We start from the raw sequence: 20,355 nt of genomic DNA on the forward strand, positions 1-20,355 counted from the left end.
GTCGAGTAATAAAATTCATAAACAAAAATGGAATTTGTCTTAAAATAATCAAACTTAAATCTTCAATACCATTCAAATGGTGAGGTTTACGGGAAAAATATAAGACACCTTTTTTGTAGAACATTAAATTTCCTACAAAATTCTTTTATAATATTTTTCTGTACAATTAATTAATGATGAGGTATGAATTTTTCTCTACTTGACTGAGAAAAAAATAAAAAACTGCGATGAGGGCCATCTTCCTATTAAAATTAAGAGCTCATATTTGGTGAGAATTTTTTTAAGGTGTCTAGCAACCCATTCTTCCGTGTGACTTGTAAAAAAAAAGATGATTGATTTTTTTGACCCACCCTAATATATATATATATATATATATATTAAGGCAACCTTGTTCAAAATTATGAAGTTGGGCGCCAGGTGATTTTATAATCACCAAATAAATAATTATCAAAATATAACTCGGCTTAGGGTGGCGGATCGGGGAAAGGTCAGGCACTTAAGATTACAATAAAATAATTGATCAGAATTAAACAAAACAATCAGTCGGATATTAATTAAACAAAATCATTGATCGGTATCATATATCAAAAGTAATCGGTTTACAAAACAAAACAAATAAATGCCGTTGTCGGCTTGACTCGATATAAACGAAATTAAAATGGCTCGTAGAATAATACTTGATCAAAACACAAATTCAGTTCGGTTGTCGACATAAAATAAACTTATTTTATTTTCCACACAGAATACTTGACGAATGACGTCAGAGTATTGTAAACGGCAAGACTCTACTGCCGTACGAATGAGACACGGATAATCCGTAATTCTCAGAATTGCTTGATGAAATAAAATAAAATATAAAATAATATGTTATTTCGGTAAAGCATTAAATTTCACTATCACACAGTTATTACGCGTAATTAATTAATTAATTATTCAATTATTACACGAACGCGGTTCACTTGTTCAATACTGAATTCACTAGTACACTTTGTTCAGTTTCACGCCGAGGCTTCGGCTTGCTCACTTGTTCACAAAACGGCGGTTACTGTCGGTCGAGATCAGTTTTATGTCGGTTAATTGTTCGTTGTTCAAACTCGGATTGTTCTTAACGGCGTAAATCGAATTGTTCACTAGTCGGGATCGAAATTGGTCGTTGGTCGGAGTCGAATTGTTCAAATAAAAAAACGTGGCCGTTCAGTTCAGCGTCTATCCCGGATCTCTCGTTTCAATCAATGCGTCGGGTCGATTGCTCGGTCAAAGTCGGAATTTTTGCTCATAGGTGTCACCAGAATTGGCTCACCGGATAACTATTTATTTTATTCAAATAATTTCAAACCTCGGGTTGATGTCGAATTTTCATCATGTTACAATATATATATATATATATATATATATATATATATATATATATATATATATATATATATATATATATATATAATTCTTTTCCACAACGTTTGAGAGTAATTTTAGCGGACTAACTAGTGGGCTTGTGACCAGGCTTGCGCAAGACTATCAGAAGTTTGTCTTGTGTACGTAGTCTTGGACAAGACCAAGTAGAATCTATCAAATGGTTCTGGTGAATAGTGTCTTGACCAGCAATTCGAAATTGAAATTGTTTTATGGGTTTTTTTTTACAGTAACTCACATTTTTTATGACGAAACTTTAGTTTATTGCTAAAAAAAACAATTTATACCTCAAGAAATTAATAAAAATCAAAAACTTATCCTTTCATTGATTTTTAGCTACATTTACAAATTCAATTATTTGAAACTGAATTAAAACTCAATAACAATTTCCCTTGGAAATCGAATAAAATTTTAACAGTATAGTAGTCAATTTTTCTTTGCTATATCTAAGTAATGCTGAAACTATTGATTCCTCTTGAGTAACAAGAATAATTTTAAAACTACAGAATCGTATCTATTACTTTTCAACATTCTTCAAATAAATAAAAAGTATTTATAGGTGATTATATAATTAGTTTTTTTTTAATTAGATAAAACAGCTAATTATTGGGCAAAATGGAATTCTCTCTACTCCGGCAGTATCAACAATTATTCGGAAATATAAAACGCTTGGAGGAATCGTACTTACAGCTTCCCACAATCCGGGTGGTCCAAATGCTGATTTTGGGATAAAATTGAATTGTGAAAATGGTGGACCAGCGCCTGATAGTATTACGGAAAAAATCTATGAAATTACTAAAACTTTAAAATCGTATAGCATTGTTCCAACCATTGATATAGATATCACAAAGATTCAGAGTAACAGTGTACAAGTTGATGGTCGAACTTGTATCATTGATGTTATTGATTCAGTTGAAGATTATGTTATGTTGATGAAGGAAATTTTTGATTTTCCAAATATCAAAAAACTTTTTGACGGGAACTCAGAAAAAGGAGAATTTAAAATACTAGTAGACTGTCTAAATGGAGGTAATTACTACAATAATTGAAATTATATTCTATATTAACATTAAAAATAAATAACCTATTGCTGAACAACAATTATTTTCAATCAATGCAGTCGAATTCCATGAATTTGGATAGTTAGTCTACGGAGGAGCGGAAATTTCTTGAAATTTTTAAGTTAACAGATGCCTCTTCTCTCTTAAAAACTAAAATACAACGCATGCTCTCTTACATCTGCATGAATTATGCATTTATAAATAGACAGACACATACAAACGTATGGCATTGGGTGGAAATAGGGACAGGCGATAGAAATCGATTTATTGAACTATGGACACTTTTTACAAACAATCGACTAATATCTAAGCGATATTTTGAAATCAAAATTTGTGTGAAAACAAATTCTGTTTCTTGTATTATATTCAATTATATAGAATTGCATATGGGGGAAGGGGCTGCAAAATGGGCCCCCAAAGAAAAAAGGACTATATCCTTAGTGGTTCTCAAGTGTTTTACTTCTTTCTAGCCCCTTACCATGTTTTTAGTCTTAATATGCCGTATCTGTTGAAAATTTTTAAATTTGGGGCAAAATGAGCCTCTTAAGAAATTTATTAAAATTCGACTATTATTTTAATTCATCTTAATAGTATATTACCGAATCCTCACTTCTCATTGGCTACTTACCAAATGCACTTCTCTGATTGACTACTACCAGATGACGTAGTGAACATTGGCAAAGCAACCGTTGTCATACCAAAATAAAAATTACTGACGAACTGAGAAAATCGATGTTGTAAATTACTTTTTTTTTTAAATTAACATTAGTGGGGATGTGTGGGGCGCAAGAAATGAAAACTTTCACGTTTTTTGGCCGAGAGACCTGAAGACAAAATTTAAAATTACCTAGAATACCAGAAAATCATTTTTCAAACCAAGTTTTTTAATTCGAGATTTATTTATTGTCATTTGTTATGTTGAATATCAGTCATATGGTAGCTAAAAAAACTTGTTTGACATTGCCAGCTAATTAATGAATTAGAATTTATAAATAAAAACTTCGTAAAGAAATTGCTTTCCTTAATGTTGTAATAATAATTAAATAAAGACATGCCAGGACTGGTTGGTGGTTAGGATGTTGGAAAAATACGCATATTTAAAAATATAACAATATTTTTATTTGTCACAGCACAAAATATCACTGGGTTGCAAATAGTTTATTTAATTTATCAATACTGTTAAATGTCTGAGCTCATGAATACGTGAAGGATTGAACACAAATTATTGAATTGAGCTCGAGTAAATAAATGAATTAAAAATAATCAAGTTGAGTTTAATTAAACACTGAGTTGATCGCAAAAATGTCATGATAATAAGTAACATGATGTCAGAGGTTACTGAGCGAAGTAAATTATTGAACACGTAGATTACTATTTTTAATAGCACTGAATACATAAATAATTTTGTTATTGAGTTTTAATAGTAATGATCACTTAATTAAATTGAATTTAATGAGCTCATGATAAATTACACTGATTTTAATTTATTTGTTGAACACGTGGTAGCATGATAGCAGAGGCTACTGAGCGAAAAATAACTTTTAGTTTAATTAAGAAATTGAGCATAATAATAATCAAATAAATAATAAAACGGAGTCTTTTGTTTTGATGAACACTTGAATTAATTTATAAAGTAGAAATTAAGCACCTGTACGATTTTCCGTCGAAAATAACCTCCTCAGGAACAGGTTGTAGAACACTGGATGTCTTGATGTTGTTTATTATTTATTTTATGAGCTATTTTATATAGAGTTACGAACTCTTAATGTAATTAATTGATTACTTTTAATGACTTACTAGAGATGAGCGCAATTTTAATAGATTATATAAAACACGTGGTGTCACTAGAAATTATATGAACGCAAGATGATAATGGCGTCGGTCTTCTCAACACGAGGCAGGAAAAATCGGTGCGCATGCGTCGCACTGCGCTAGTCAAGTTTGAATTGCTAGACACTAGGCCCCAGTAGGTGCTGCCTCTATTTGCCGGAAGTGCAACTACATTCAAATTTGAATGTAGTTGTGATTACGCAACACTTAAAATGAATAATAACTTAAATTAAATAATTAGTAAACAATTAATATTTTAAGTTTCAATCATGCGTGATTTGAAATATACTTTCCATAAACAAAACTGTATTTTGTTCCCTATGTAAATCATTAGATTGTTAATGATCTATCCCGTTTCGAACTCAAAATCAGAGAAAAAAACATTGATTAGGCGGATGCTTATCAACCTGGGCTTCTGGGAGAATAGTATATAACACACTTAAGGACGAAAGTAGGGTACCATTTAAATATAGTGGAAATCTAAACATGCAAATGACCTTCTCAATAAGACAATTTATAGATAAATTGAGAAAAATATAGATAGCCCGAACTGGGAATCGAATCCAGACCAATTCGGTATTGCGCCGAATGCGGGTATTCCAACCCGCGTGTATAAGTGCCTGGGTGGCAAACACGCGAATCGGGACATCTTATCTTGCTCCGTGGTGTGTATATAATTTTTCACCAGATCTGCACCTGAAAGTTTAAATTTTGGCCTCTATTTGAGGGAAGAATGGCGTATGCGCTTATTTTTATCATTTGTTTTCTCATAAAAGGAAAGTACGACTTTTTTGCCTCGAAACAGGGCAAGAATGTAAACTTTCGGCGTAGGTATGATGAAAAATGGTATAGATCTATGTTACGTTTCCATAATATTTATTCATCATATAAATAAAATTGCTTAATCATTATTTTAATAAATTAATTTTAATTTGTTGTAATGAAAATTTCGTGGATCAGCCGTTACGTTTAACATGCAAAATGAAGACAATTGTTATGCACAGTCTCTTGTTTTGAGTCAAGACACTTAAGTCCTTTACTCGGGCAACGGAGATCTCATCGTTACGTTAATGAGCATGAAATAGTAACCAGTATGAAGAATTGTTTTAAAATAATAAAAAAAAATCTGTCTATCGGTTAACCCTGCGGGCCAGCCCTAAAACTTCCCGCTGTTTTCGAGCTCGAGGAGCTCGAAAACATTGTTATGAATCCGTTTTCGAGCTCTTCGAGCTCGGAAACACTTTTGTATGCCGTTGTTTTCGAAAAAAACTGTTTTTTAGCATTTCTTTCTCCCACGATATCTCTCGAACGAATTAACCGATTTTGATGGTTGAGGTGGCAATCGATGCGTTTTAATAAATTCTAAAGCTGATTAGATTTTAAAATTGATCGGATGAGTCACTTCGAAGATAATCGAAAAAAAACCGTTTTTCACCATTTCTTTCTCCAACGATATCTCTCGAACAAATTAACCGATTGTGATGGTTGAGGTCGCATTGGACGCGGCTTATAAAGTTCTAGAGCTGAGTAGATTTTGAAATCGATCGTTCAAGTTGTTTCTGAGAAATCAGTAAAAAACTAAAAAAATAACATTTTTTTTTTTCGTAATTCGCCAATATTTTCGAGTCTACTTGATCAAATGATCTGAAATTTTCAGAAAAGTTGATGGCCACACACACACACACACACACACACACACACACACACACACACACACACACACACACACACACACACACACACACACACACACACACACACACACACACAGATACTCGGACATCATTCTAAAAATAGTCAATTTTAAAATCATCGATTGTCTTAGCGGGAAGTTGAAAAACTTGAGAACTTATAGTTGATTACATAAATTTTATTCAGCTTCTGTTGTACAATTGAATTGTTGTTGGTTGAAAGATCGTTCAGTAATTGCAAATCGTATGATGAGCAAGGTAGAGATTCCACGTTCAATTTCTATTTAGTTAGTACTCTAGGCTGGCTTCGCGGATTAACAGTATTTGGATCGTTCAGAGGTTCGCAGAATAACTTTTTATAAGCGACGAACAGTAATTTTAAATCGCGACTGAGGCTTAAGCTCGATTGTGATCGCGTGGACTGGACTGGATTGTACTGGTCAATTAGACCGAATAACTGCGGTTTATGCAGTCCGAAATTGAAGAGAAATGTCATAAATCATGGACCGAGTCCTTACTCTTCTACAAAAAATAAATGCAAGCTGTATTAGCGTCTTAGTTTTTATGTGTTTTTTAGTGACTTCTAAGTTACTTCTCCTCTTGTGGATCTATGGCGCATGTGTGGGAGCCGAGGTTAAATAAAGGTGATGGAGCAAGAGTCAGCGTGAATATAATAAGAGAAAAATTGTTAATGTAGAATATCTAAATTATGTATTCTAATTTTTCAGTATTCGGCTGGTTCATTCATAATAAATATTTTTATTGCTGATGCAAGTTATCCGAAGAATAGAGCATCCCCTTGGGAGGATAAGAAGTTATTTAGTTTTAGGTAAGAAGGTTCTGGAAACAAGCACCTTGGTTAGTTAAATAAATAGCTATGTCCTTGTTGGTACAACGACCCGCATCGTCTTGGCTTGACCTCTAATTTGACAGATGGGGGAGTGGCGTCTGAGGGGTACCGCTCAGCACCAGAGGTGGTAAAGAATTAGTCCGGATCTCTACAAAGAGAACATAAAATGGTAAATTCCGAGGTGTAATATCGCGCTTACTGTCGTTTAGAAAAAAGTTCTAAGGCGTTAGTGCGGCTACTGGTTACGATTATAAATAAATAGAAAAAAGGAATCGTTTGGTAATTAAAACGAGAGCTCTTGGTAGACCACCAGAATCATTAGGCGACAAAAAATGATGTCGGCATCGAGGTTTTATAGCTCATAAATCACGCGACTGCGGGTCTCGAATGGAAATAGAGAAATAAAGAAATTAGAGGACTAATACTGGTGTGTTTTGAGTCTTACGCGTGAAATTGGGGTTCCTCTCTTGCCCCTCCGTCTTCAGCGTTAAAAAGAGAAGTGTCGGTGTGGGATACGCCTAAACTGAGAGTAAATGTACATAGATGTATATATTGATATGAATATGGTATTACTCTGTACGTATCAATGATTAAAAATATATATATACTAAGTAATAGGTGTTACGTCCTGGAGTTGTGTCGGCTTGTGATATGCCGGCGCAAATTATTTGAATTGGACGTGACTGTAGATCTTCGGATACGGGGTAGTTCTTGTAAGCTCGAAATAACTTGGTCGTTAGTTAAAGAATAAATATGTTTGATTTATTCATATAAAATAGAATAGTCGAAGAATTTAGATGAAAATACACTTGAGTTTTACAATTACTATTTGACAAATAACTTCGTGTCAAAAGAATAATATAATTTAATTAAACCGGGAGTTTACTTGCGTGTTCTAAACCGCACTACTATAATTTCTGGTTGATGAGAGAGAGTGATGCATCAGGCATCACTTTTTATATCTTTACATGAGTCAACACCCTAGAGAAAAGTGGGATAAGGTTTTAGGGCCTTATTCCCCAAAAGAGGGAGTTCGTTATCATCGTTCGACGCGGATGCTGTTGCGTCAGCAGTCGGACGATGTTTTTCAATGTTTTCACTTTTTCGTGGAAAAACTAATTTCACTTTTTTATTCTATTAACAGTCATTATTTGTCGTACAATTGTTCTTATCTATTTTTATTCATTAACATTCTTTTAGAGAAATCGTCGATGATGAATAAATATTCTGATGCATTAAAAATATCTTATCTATTTGACTATTTTTAGATGCATACTTATTAACATTTATTATAAAGAAAATATATTATTATTAATAATTCCATTATTTAAATATATCGATTTGGCGGGTCTCAGGTCGGTCTATTATTATTTAAGATTTAAAAATTGGCAGAGCCATCTGATGAGCAGGCTGGGACGTAACATAGGGACGATCGCAGCGATCTTAAACACGAAATATATACTTAATACACTACTTAAATGAGAATCAACAGCAGAAGCATAAAAAATTTCAATCAGGTATTGAAAACAAACTTAAAAACAAACAAATAATTTATTAAATATATGAAAACTTATTCGCAAAAATTATTTTAAACAAAGCAATTTTCGGGATGTTTGAGAGTTTATAACTCGGATCCAAGATCGATACCAAAGTTGAAATTTTCAGGGCTTTTGAGGCATATAACAAAGCAACTTTCCTGAAAATTTGAAGCAAATCGAAGTTCCAAGAAAAAAATAATAGCTATCTGAAAATAGCGATTTTTGAAAAATTGATCGAGTTTGAATAGCCGTCTATAAACAAAATCAAAGCAAGTAAGGAAAATGACGGTGGATATCAACAGAATACACCTACACAAAAAATATCAGCTGTTATTTATCCTTCCACTCTGAAAACTGTAATTTGAGAGGATTTTAAAAAAAGGGATAATTTTGCCAATTCAGTGGTTTAGGTGGAAGCTTCCAACTAAGCCGGATATTAGTTTAGAGCTGATATATATTCTTTTCTGGAAATTAGAGTGTACACAGAGAAAAACGCCGCCAGAAAAGTCTCTCTAAGTTATATAGATGCTGAGATATAAATTTTTAAAAATAACCAAAAAGTTAACTTTTTCGAAATTTCAAGAAATTCTCCAGTGGCCGGGTTTAGGGGTATTGAGCTCCAATTTTCAGGATCACCTTCTATTCTGGCCTACTTTCGAGAACAAAATCGGCGTCCAAATCGGTGATCCACCTGCGCAGATCCACTTTCGTCGAAAAGTAATGGATCTGCCCATATATTGTAACATGTGAAGAATTCGACGTCGACCCGGGATGAAAGATTATTTGAAAATAAGGAAAAGTTATCTGATGAGCAAAATTTGGTCCCATCTATGACGGGAATTTCGACTTTGACCAAGGAATCGATCGAACGCATGGATTGAGAGATCCGGTCGAGACGTTGGATGTGACACGTTTCGAGATTTTGGAAAACTTCGATTTGTGAAAAGAACAATTGAATCGCGAACAATAAGTAACGGTGAACAATAAGCCGAGTTTCTTTTCTTGTACAATTGAATTAGCCGAAGCATCGGTGCGACGTGATCAAGTGACGTGGTGATATTCGCGCAAAACCGTTTTTTTTTGTGATGCACAAGCGAAGTGTATTTTTGTGCGTTGGCTTTGTAATTATGAATATTAATTAATTAACTGTCGGATGATAAATAAACGAGTAATTGAAATAAAATTATATTATATTATTTTATTTTATTCGAAAATTTCGGAGAACTGCGGATTATCTGTCTCTTGTCCGTACGACAGTTGAGTTTTTTTTTGTTTATTTTGTTTATACCGAGTCTTAAGCCGAGTTCCGGCGACTTTCATTTTGTTTTGCTTTGTAAATTGATTATGCTTTTTTTGTTATATCGATCAATTTGATTTTTTTTGTGTTGAATATACGATAATTTTATTTTTTTTAAATCTGAACAATTATTTAATCTAATCGTAAGTGCTTGACCTTTCCCCGATCCGCCACCCTGAGTCGTATTATAGAAAAATTGTTTATTGGTGGTTATTAAATCACCTAGCGCCCAACTAATAATAATTTGAACACGGTTGCCAATAGTAATTGTATTCGGACCTCACTCCGGTAGATCCCCGGTAGTGAAAATCCCGTTACAATATATATATATATATATATATATATATATAATATAACCAGCCTTGTCATCACAATTGTGCCTACAATTCTTATCAGATCATAATCGAATTTTCTACACTTATTTTGTAGATAATTAGCTTAATACGACTATTCTTTCAATAATTGAATAAGCTTGAAAACATTGAAAAAATATCGAAAAAAAATTTCTGCGGCTTTAATTTCAGAAAAATTTTGTATGATACGTCATAACAAAGTTCAGTAACATGTATGTTGTCACCTACGAAATATAGTTTAAATAACACTATCATGACTATATTGAGAAATGTGCTTTTTGTTTAATACGTGCCCTCGCGGACTTGGAATCACTGTGAAATCACAGTGAAATCACAGTGAATTCACTTTCACCGTGAGTTTACGGTGTGTTTACGGTGAATTCATAGTGAATTCACAGTGATTTTGTGCCATTTTGTCATTGTGATTTAGTAGTGATTTCCCTGTGATTTCACTGCGAGTTTACAGTGAATTAATGGTGATTTCACCATGATTTCACAATAAATTTATGGTGATTTCACCATGATTCTACAGTAAATTTATGGTGATTTCACCATGATTTCACAGTAAACTATGGTGATTTCACTATGATTTTACAGTGATTTCACTGTGATTTCACTGCGAGTTTACAGTGAATTAATGGTGATTTCACAGTAAATTGATGGTGATTTTACCATGATTCCACCGTAAATTTGTGGTGATTTCACCATGATTCCACCGTAAATTTGTGGTGATTTCACCATGATTCCACAGTAAATTTATGGTGATTTTAAATTATCAAAAAAAAAGCTGTTCAAGCATTCTTCGAAGTTTGAAAAAGTCTTATAAACTCGGAATAACTTTTAATTTGACGTATAAAGTCAGAGTAATTCCAAGATTTCGGACTCTTTCAGAAGAGTTATTCTGAGTTGATAGAACTCTCAGTAGAAAATTTGTGCAGCTGTCAAAAGAGTCATTTAGAGTTTTTTAGAAAAATAATTGATTTCCTTAACACGTATTTTTCTTTGTACTTTGACAAAAATTGTTCAAGAAAACATTAATGTCATAGTGTAATACAAGATACCCCTGTATTACTATCAAAAATGGATTATCATCTCTCTGCTAACATTCAGCGAGTAACGCATTCCATAAATGCTTCAAGATCAGAATTTATAACTTCTGAAATAAGTATCTTACCAGGGACACTACAAAAGGTGGGCGCGATCTAGTGGTGAGCACTGAACTACTTCCGCTGCTGCTGCCTAGCATCATAACTATTAAATCAATAATCATTAGGATTAAATATATATTCATTAATCTCGAACAAATATATATATATATATATATATTCTGAATGGATATATTTTTTTGTGTCTAAGTAATATTTATTAGAGTTGATATAATAATATGTTGCTTTAATATTTGGGGTTGTTGGCACTGTAAAATAATTTAGTTGTCTATTAAATAAATATTTTCTTAACTTAACCAAATGATTTTATTATCTTAGAGAGAGAATTATTAATGTCAACCAAATATAGTCTATTAAATCATTTATTAAAAATGAGAAAATAGATCATGTCAACGTAATAAAATTAAGTTGTCCTAAATCAATTTTCGTTTAATAGAATTTAACAAAACCAATTTAATTGCCGAAGAGGAATTTTTTTCGTGCATTAAAACTTCCTGTAGAAAATTTGTGCAGCTGTCAAAAGTGTTATTTGGAGTTTTTTATATTTATTAAAATTTTTGGCGGATTACGTTGCCGTGTGCAAAATAATTTGTTGCTAGAAGCTTAAGTGTCAAGAGACGAATTTATAATGCCGACGATAATTGATACTTCAATTACTTGTTACGGCTGGTAATTATTTATACATATATTAAAATATAAATATAATTGTGGCTTAAACATGTTAGATAATAAATCATCTGGTGGAATCTAAAGAAGTAATTAAAAACATTTTTTTTTTTTTTATCAAATTTATAAAAATTTTTTGATAATTCCACTCATGTGTTTAAACACTCATACTATTTCTAAATTTTTTTAAATTTAAAAATCAGAAATAATCAACAGTTAAAAAAAAATAACATGAATATTTTTTTTACATTTTAATAAATATAAAAAACTCCAAATAACACTTTTCACAGCTGCACAAATTTTCTACAGGAAGTTTTAATACACGAAAAAAATTCCTCTTCGGCAATTAAATTGGTTTTGTTAAATTCTATTAAACGAAAATTGATTTAGGACAACTAAATTTTATTACGTTGACATGATCTATTTTCTCATTTTTAATAAATGATTTAATATAGACTCTATTTGGTTGACATTAATAATTCTCTCTCTAAGATAATAAAATCATTTGGTTAAGTTAAGAAAATATTTATTTAATAGACAACTAAATTATTTTACAGTGCCAGCAACCCCAAATATTAAAGCAACATATTATTATATCAACTCTAATAAATATTACTTAGACACAAAAAAATATATCCATTCAGAATGAATATATATATATATATATATATATATATATATATATATATATATATATATATATATATATTTGTTCGAGATTAATGAATATATATTTAATCCTAATGATTATTGATTTAATAGTTATGATGCTAGGCAGCAGCAGCGGAAGTAGTTCAGTGCTCACCACTAGATCGCGCCCACCTTTTGTAGTGTCCCTGGTAAGATACTTATTTTAGAAGTTATAAATTCTGATCTTGAAGCAATCATGGAATGCGTTACTCGCTGAATGTTAGCAGAGAGATAATAATCCATTTTTGATAGTAATACAGGGGTATCTTGTATTACACTATGACATTAATGTTTTCTTGAACAATTTTTGTCAAAGTACAAAGAAAAATACGTGTTAAGGAAATCAATTATTTTTCTAAAAAACTCTAAATGACTCTTTTGACAGCTGCACAAATTTTCTACTGAGAGTTCTATCAACTCAGAATAACTCTTCTGAAAGAGTCCGAAATCTTGGAATTTCACGTAGTGACTGCAGATGGCTCGTTATTATTATTATTATTATTATTATTATTATTATTATTATTATTATTATTATTATTATTATTATTATTATTATTATTATTAATATTAATATTAATATTAATATTGTTATTCTTATTTTTATTAATATTTCCAGTTTTAAAGTTTACAAATAAAATAGTCAGAAATTCACAGGAAATCCACTGCATATTCACTGTGAATTCACAGAAAATTCACTGCCAATTTACTGTATATTTACTGTGACTTTACCGAAAATTCGCGGTCAATTCACTGTATATTCACTGTGAATTTCCTATAAGGTCACTGTAAATTCACTGTAAATTCACTGTGAATTCACTGTGAATTCACTGTGAATTGGCTGCGGTACCACACTAAACTCACAGCAATACCACTGTGAGATAACCATAAATCTACAGTGACCGAATGGCACAAAATCACAGTGATTTCACCGTAATTTCACCATGGTTTCACAATGTTTTTACTATAATCTCACTGGGATTTCACCATGATTTTACAGTGATTCCAAGTCCGCGAGGGTGGTTTCATGAGCATGTGGATAATTGGCGTTATTCGCTGATAACATTTTTACAGAGAGTCTATAACTTTTTATGATTTTCAATCTATAATTAATTTCGCTGCTATTAGAAAAATTCAAAATTTTGAGAACGTCTTTAGGAAAATTTACCTTCCATTCTGGCTGTCAGATGGCATTTTGTTTTTATACTGAAAAAATAATCGCTAGCTGCTAGCGATTATTTTCTTTAGCAACAAGCAATGTTTAATCGTTAGCTGCAAGCGATTATTTCGCTAGCAGTTAGCAATTTTTTCGCCAGCCGCATGCATTTTTTCCATTAGCAGCTAGCGATTATTTTTTTCAGCAACAAGCAATGTTTAATCGTTAGCTGCAAGCGATTATTTCGCTAGCAGTTAGCAATTTTTTCGCCAGCCGCTTGCATTTTTTCCATTAGCAGCTAGCGATTATTAACTTCCCGCTAAGAAAATTGTAAATTTTCAAAAATTCGGGAAGTTATTGGTTTCGGTCCGACTTACGAAAATCGAATTTCCATCAGATGTCGACGTTTCGAGGTCCTAGGAAGCTATCCTGACTAACTTCACGATGATGTGCGAGTGTATGTATGTATGTAAATATTCATAACTCCTGAACGGATGAACCGATTTTGATCGTTGAGGTGTCATTCGACGCGGCTTGTTAATGTCTCGAAGCCGTAAAAATTTGAACTTAATCGGTAGGGTGCGTTCAGAGATATTCCAAAAATAAAATTTTTTCGAAAATGTTTTATTTGGATAACTTTTAATTTGCTCGATGGATTTATTCCAAAATCTAATCAGCTCTAAAACTCTATAAGCCGCGTCGAATGCCACCCCAACCATCAAAATCGGTTCATTCGTTCAAGAGAAACCGTTGACGAAAGAATTCAAAAAAAAATTTTATTTTGGTTTTTTCGAAATTTCTCAAAAACGACTCGATAAATCGATTTCAAAATTTGATCAGCTTTAGAACTTGATAAAACACGTCGATTGCCGCCTCAACCATTAAAATCGGTTAGTTCGTTCGCGAGATATCGTTTTTTTTTTTTTTTTTTTTTTTTTATTTATCTAGAAAATGCAGAATTACAATCTGTCTATTGACAATGAATAATTAGGATGAAAGAGAAAAGCGTGGTAAATTAGAGCTCTACCCGATGGTAAATACTCTAGTGCGGGCGGAGTATTAGAAGCGCTGTGGGAGGTCCAGGGTCTTGATACGCTTAAGGCGTGTGGGTTCTCTTCTGTGGTCTAAAATGTCTTTCACTAGAGGGTTCGGATGTTTGTGGAGTCTGACTTGATATTTTGTGCTATACCGCGAGATTTCCTCTTTGACTGTGGCTACATGTAAATCATTGTGAAGAGTTTTATTGGATACGAACCACGGAGCGTTGATGATGGTTCTGAGTGTCTTCGATTGGAATCGCTGGAGAATTTCGACGTTGCTATTGCTAGCAGTGCCCCAGAGTTGGATACCGTAGGTCCAAATTGGTTTAAGGATGGTCTTGTACAGCAAGAGTTTATTTTCAGTGGACAATTGAGACTTTCTGCCAATCAGCCAGTACATTTTGTTTAGTTTGATGTTGAGTTCGTTTCTTTTTGTGGTTATATGTTTTTTCCAAGTTAGTTGTCTATCGAGATGTAGTCCTAGGTATTTGACCTCTTCAGCAACTGGCAGCTCCCGATTATTTAGTTTGACTTTAGGGCAGTTACCTCTACGCAGCGTGAATGTAATTTGGAGTGATTTGGTTTCACTGGCTTTAATTCTCCATTTCGAGAGCCAAGTTTGGATGTTATCTAACTGTCTTTGGAGTAAGTTAGCCGCTTCAACCGGGTCCTTATGTGCGGTCAAGATAGCTGTGTCGTCTGCGAACGTCGCAACTTTAATGTTGTCTTCATGAGGTAGATCAACTGTAAAGATGGTATAAAGTGTGGGGCCCAGCACGCTGCCTTGTGGTACACCTGCTCTGATTAGGTGAAAATCAGACTTACTGTCCCCGTGATGGACTCTAAAGTATCGTTCGCTCAGATAAGATTTCATTAATAGAAAATATTGTGGTAGCGTTTTTTTCACTTTGAATAGGAGGCCTGGATGCCACACTTTATCAAACGCTTGTTGAATGTCAACGAATGCTGCAGTACAATATTTTTTGTTCTCGAAAGACTCATTTATTGTGTCAACTACTCTGTGAACTTGTTCGATGGTGGAGTGCTTAGTTCGGAAACCAAATTGGTGTTCAGGAATAAACTCATGAGCAGTAGCCTCGAGTCGTTTAAGAAGACGAGATATCGTGGAAGAAAGAAATGCTAAAAAATGGTTTTTTTACAAAACAATGGCATACAAAAGTATTTGCGATCTCGAAGAGCTCGAAAATGTATTCACAATAATGTTTTCGAGCTCGTTGAGCTCGAAAACAGCGGGAAGTTTTGGGGCTGGCCCGCAGGGTCAACTGACAGACCGATTTTTTTTTTCAGTGTAATATGCAATATGTAAGTGCAAAGAGAAATGCAGTTAGTGTACACTAAAACACTCCTTAAACTGGTAGATTTTTTAATTTCTCGTTAAGAAAATCGATGACTTTTGGAAAATTCGGGAAGTTATTGTTTTCACCGCGATTTTCAAAAACCGAAATTCTATAAGGACCTAGAAAGCTATTCTGACTATTTTCAGAATGATGTGTGTGTGAACGCTCTATAACTTTTCAACTAATTAACTGACTTAGATGGTTTTTGCGGCAATCGAAAGAGCTTGTTAGCCATCAAATTTCCTGTGAATTTCAGATCATTTGCTTGAACACACTTTGAAATAATTAAGAAATACGAAAAAAAAGATTTTTTTTTAGTTTTTCGGAACTTTCTCAAAAACAACTGAATTAATAAATTCCAAAATCTAACCAGCTCTTCTTGAGCTTGAAAACAGCGAAAGTTTTGGGGCTAGTCCTCAGGGCCAATCGTTGTCCAGATTTTTAACTTCTCGCTAAGAAAATCGATGATTACACAGAAAAAATAAATCTTGACTCAAGATAATTTTTCTTCAACCAAGAAATTTTTCAGCGAGTGGAATGAAAACCGGAAATGTCTTGAACGAAATGAAAAAATTTCTTGAATTTCAAATCTTGAATTAAGAAAAAAAATTCTTAAGCCAATACATATTTCATACTCGTTCCAATAATAGAATTACTTATTTCAATAACTTGCATTTCTTATTATAAGAAAAATTTTTCTTAACCTAAGTATGTTACTTACTTATACCAAGAAATAAAAATACTTAGTTCAAGAAAATTATACACCTAATTAAAAGAACTATGATGTTTTGAAACAATAAACGGTACGAACTCGAACTAAAAATAAAGGAAGTTGGTTTAAAAAATTTAAAATCTTGGTTTGAGTGTCGTGTACTTTCTCTGACCAATCACACGAAAAATCTCAAACCAAGATTACTAGAGTCTCAAGCCAAGAAAGTTTTCTCTTGGATTCTCACTCATAGATGCTCCCTCCTTCGCATCCTAAGGAATGAATACTCCCCACTCTCTCTCTTTCTCACACTAGCGTAGCAAATGGATTTTGAGTCGACCTTTTTATTTTAAATAAATTAAAAATTAAATAACTAAATTATATTATTATAATAAATTAATTAAATAATATTGAATAATATCTCATTTTTTTTTGTAATTAAATTTTTTTTCTGTTTTTAAAACTTGTTTATTTTTATATCGAAATTCATTTATGAACGATTCATACGATCCGTTCAGTATTTTGGTAAAATGTCAAAACTAACATTTTTCTAAATTATTGGCATAACATTTGTAATATTAATTGTGTTTAGGATCTAAAAATGTGACTGACTATAAGTCAGTATGGCTCAGTATATGTGGGCAAAGTAAACGTTTTCTGACAAAGGCTGGAATGGCTTAATTGGTAAAGCTCTCGCGTGGCGCCGAATCGATCTGGGTTCGATTCCTGGGTTAAGCGATAATTTTTTTTTCTCAATTTGTTTTAAATGTTTAACTTATTGCGAAACTGGCCTATCCCTTATAAATGCTTCTGATTCAGTATGTATTTGCTTCACAGCATTGTTTGTAATATTTAAACAAAAAAAAAAAATTGATCAATAAAAAAATGAAAAAAAACATAAAATTCTTTAGCTCGATAAATTTATTTGCTTAATTAAAAAAATTAATTTCTTGGCTGAAAAATTTTTTTTTGTTTGCGTCGAAAAAAAACATTTCTTGGCCCAAGAAATTTTTTTCTTGGTTTAAAAAATTTTTTTTTCTTAGTACAAAAACTTTCTTTTTTTCGCTCAAGACAATGTTTCTTGACTCGATAAGGTAACAGTCTTTAGACGAGAAAAAAATTTCTCGAGTTAAGAACAAACTTTCTTGGCCCGAGAAAAGTAATGCTTCAAACCAAGAACAAACTTTCTTGGCCCAAGAAAGTTTGTTCTTGGTTTAAAACATTATTTTTCATGGTTCAAAAACTTTTTCGTTTCAGCTCAAGACATTTTTTCTTGACTTAAAAACGTAACAATTTTCAGCCAAAAAAAATTCGTTGAATTAAAAAAAAAAATCTTCTCGAACCAAAAAAAAAAATTTTTGGGACCAAGAAAGTTTTTTCTTGGTTTAAAGAATTTATGTGTCAGACTAAGAAAGTTATGTCTTCCGCGAAGGAAATAATTTCTTGATCCAAATAATTTTTTTACTTCAATAAAGTAAGAAATTTCGCTTAGTTCAAGAAAAAAATTTCGAAGACATTTTATTTCTTGGTTCAAGATTTCCTTTTTTTCTGTGTATCAAGAAATTCGGGAAGTTATTGTTTTCACCCTGATTTTCGAAAATCGAGTTATTATCAGATGTCGACGTTTTGCGGTCCTAGGAAGCTATTCTGACTATTTTCAGAATGAATTGTCGAAAGAATTAAAAAAAATTTTATTTTTTATTTTTTTTGAAATATCTCAAAAAAAAGGTGTCATTCGACGCGGCTTGTCAATACCTTGAAGCTGAACGAAAATTGAGCTTGATCGGTAGGGCTCGTTTAGAGATATTCCAAAAATAATGTTTTTTCAAAAATGTTTTTTTTTGGATAACTTTCAATGTGCTCGATGGATTGATTCCAAAATAGACTGGGCTCTAGAGCTTTATAAGCCGCGTTGAATGCCACCTCAACCATCAAAATCGCTTCATTCGTTGTAGAGAAACCGTTGTCGAAAGAATAAAAAAAATTTTTTTTTTTTAGTTTTTTTGAAATATCTCAAAATCGACTGAATAAATCAATTTCAAAATTTGATCAGCTTTAGAACTTGATAAAACGCGTCGATCGCCACCTCAACCGTCTCAATCAGTTAATTCGTGTGAGAGATATCGTTGGAGAAAAAATGGTAAAAAATGTTTTTCTTTTTAAAACAACAGCATACAAACGTATTTTCGAGCTCGAAAATGTATTCACAATAATGTTTTCGAGGTTCTTGTGCTCGAAAACAGCGGGAAGTTTTGGGGCTGGCCCGCAGGGTCAACTGACAGACCGATTTTTTTTCAATGTATTGCCCACATTCCTGATACATATCATTTATTAATTATAATAGATTTGAATAAACAAAGTAATTTATTTTATATTGACAGTTCCGTATTCTAAAAATGTATTTATTTAAATGTTATATTTTTGTTACAATCCTAGTAATAAATTTTTTAAATTCTATTTTTTTTCATATTCATTTAATTATTTTGTTTAAATATGTTACTTATTTTTGAATATTATCAACTGTAATTTTTACACTCATAAATTCTTAGCTTTTCAATTAAAAAGGCGTTGATTGTACTACTCCTATATATATTTTTAAACTGTGGAGATAATAATTTGTATCACAGTGGACGCTCGATAACTCGAACTTCAAGGGAAGTGATAAAAACGTCGAGTTAACGAGTTTTCGACTTCACAAGATGTTCTTAATTTGCAAGTAGATTAGACCAAAAATCAAGAAAACAATTGATTTCTGTTATATAAAGCATAGTACGACTTCAGGAAACTCAGCCATTCGCCTTCTTTTATACGATATGTTTCCACTTGTGTCGTACCTTAATAAAATTACAGCTTCACTCACGCGATCACATGCGTAGGTCAACGCAGTGGATAGCATCAAAGACTTTGAATCGGAAGGATGCAGGTTCGAGCCCAGCAGTCACCAGGATTTTTTCATCAATCAAAATCATTTATACTTCCTCTAAGTAATGACTCTAATACATTAATCACATTTCGGATCTAATTACAAGTGTGTTATATTTAGTTTCGAAATATAATATTTTTTTTTACCGATGAAATCAGTGGATTCCCATATTCACTTTTCAATTTAGTGGATTCTCATATTCACTTATCAAATCAGTGAATTCCAATATTCACATATTTATTTAGTGAATATTCACTAATTCTGCGTGGTACGATTGTAGCATTGACAATTAGTGAATATTCACTTGAAATTAGTGAAAAATCACTAATTCATATTTAGAAAGTATACTTAGTAAAAAATGAATAATTTTCAGTAACTGGACCGTATGCTAAACGTATCTTCGGAATGGAACTTGGTGTTGATAACGAGAACATCGTCCATGCAACTCCATTAGAAGATTTTGGAGGTCTTCACCCTGATCCAAATCTAACATACGCTGCAGATATGGTCAATACCGTAAGAAATGGAATTTATAATATGGGAGCAGCGTTCGATGGTGATGGTGATAGAAATATGGTAAGAGTATATTACATCAATTTCATGCCAAACATTGTTTTGCT

General features: G+C 32.4%; 1 protein-coding gene across 2 annotated transcripts in view; it reads left to right on the plus strand.

The window, feature by feature from the left end:
* LOC130666022 (phosphoglucomutase) overlaps positions 1 to 20,355 on the plus strand; it is an 85,188-nt gene that overhangs the window by 56,040 nt on the left and 8,793 nt on the right. For both annotated transcript variants that reach the window (XM_057466672.1, XM_057466666.1), the window contains exons 2-3: positions 2,001 to 2,439; positions 20,109 to 20,311. In XM_057466672.1, the coding sequence (XP_057322655.1) occupies positions 2,001 to 2,439; positions 20,109 to 20,311 (642 nt within the window). The remainder of the gene's footprint in view (positions 1 to 2,000; positions 2,440 to 20,108; positions 20,312 to 20,355) is intronic.

Source organism: Microplitis mediator, chromosome 1, assembly GCF_029852145.1.
Source record: "Microplitis mediator isolate UGA2020A chromosome 1, iyMicMedi2.1, whole genome shotgun sequence".
NCBI lineage: Eukaryota > Metazoa > Arthropoda > Insecta > Hymenoptera > Braconidae > Microplitis > Microplitis mediator.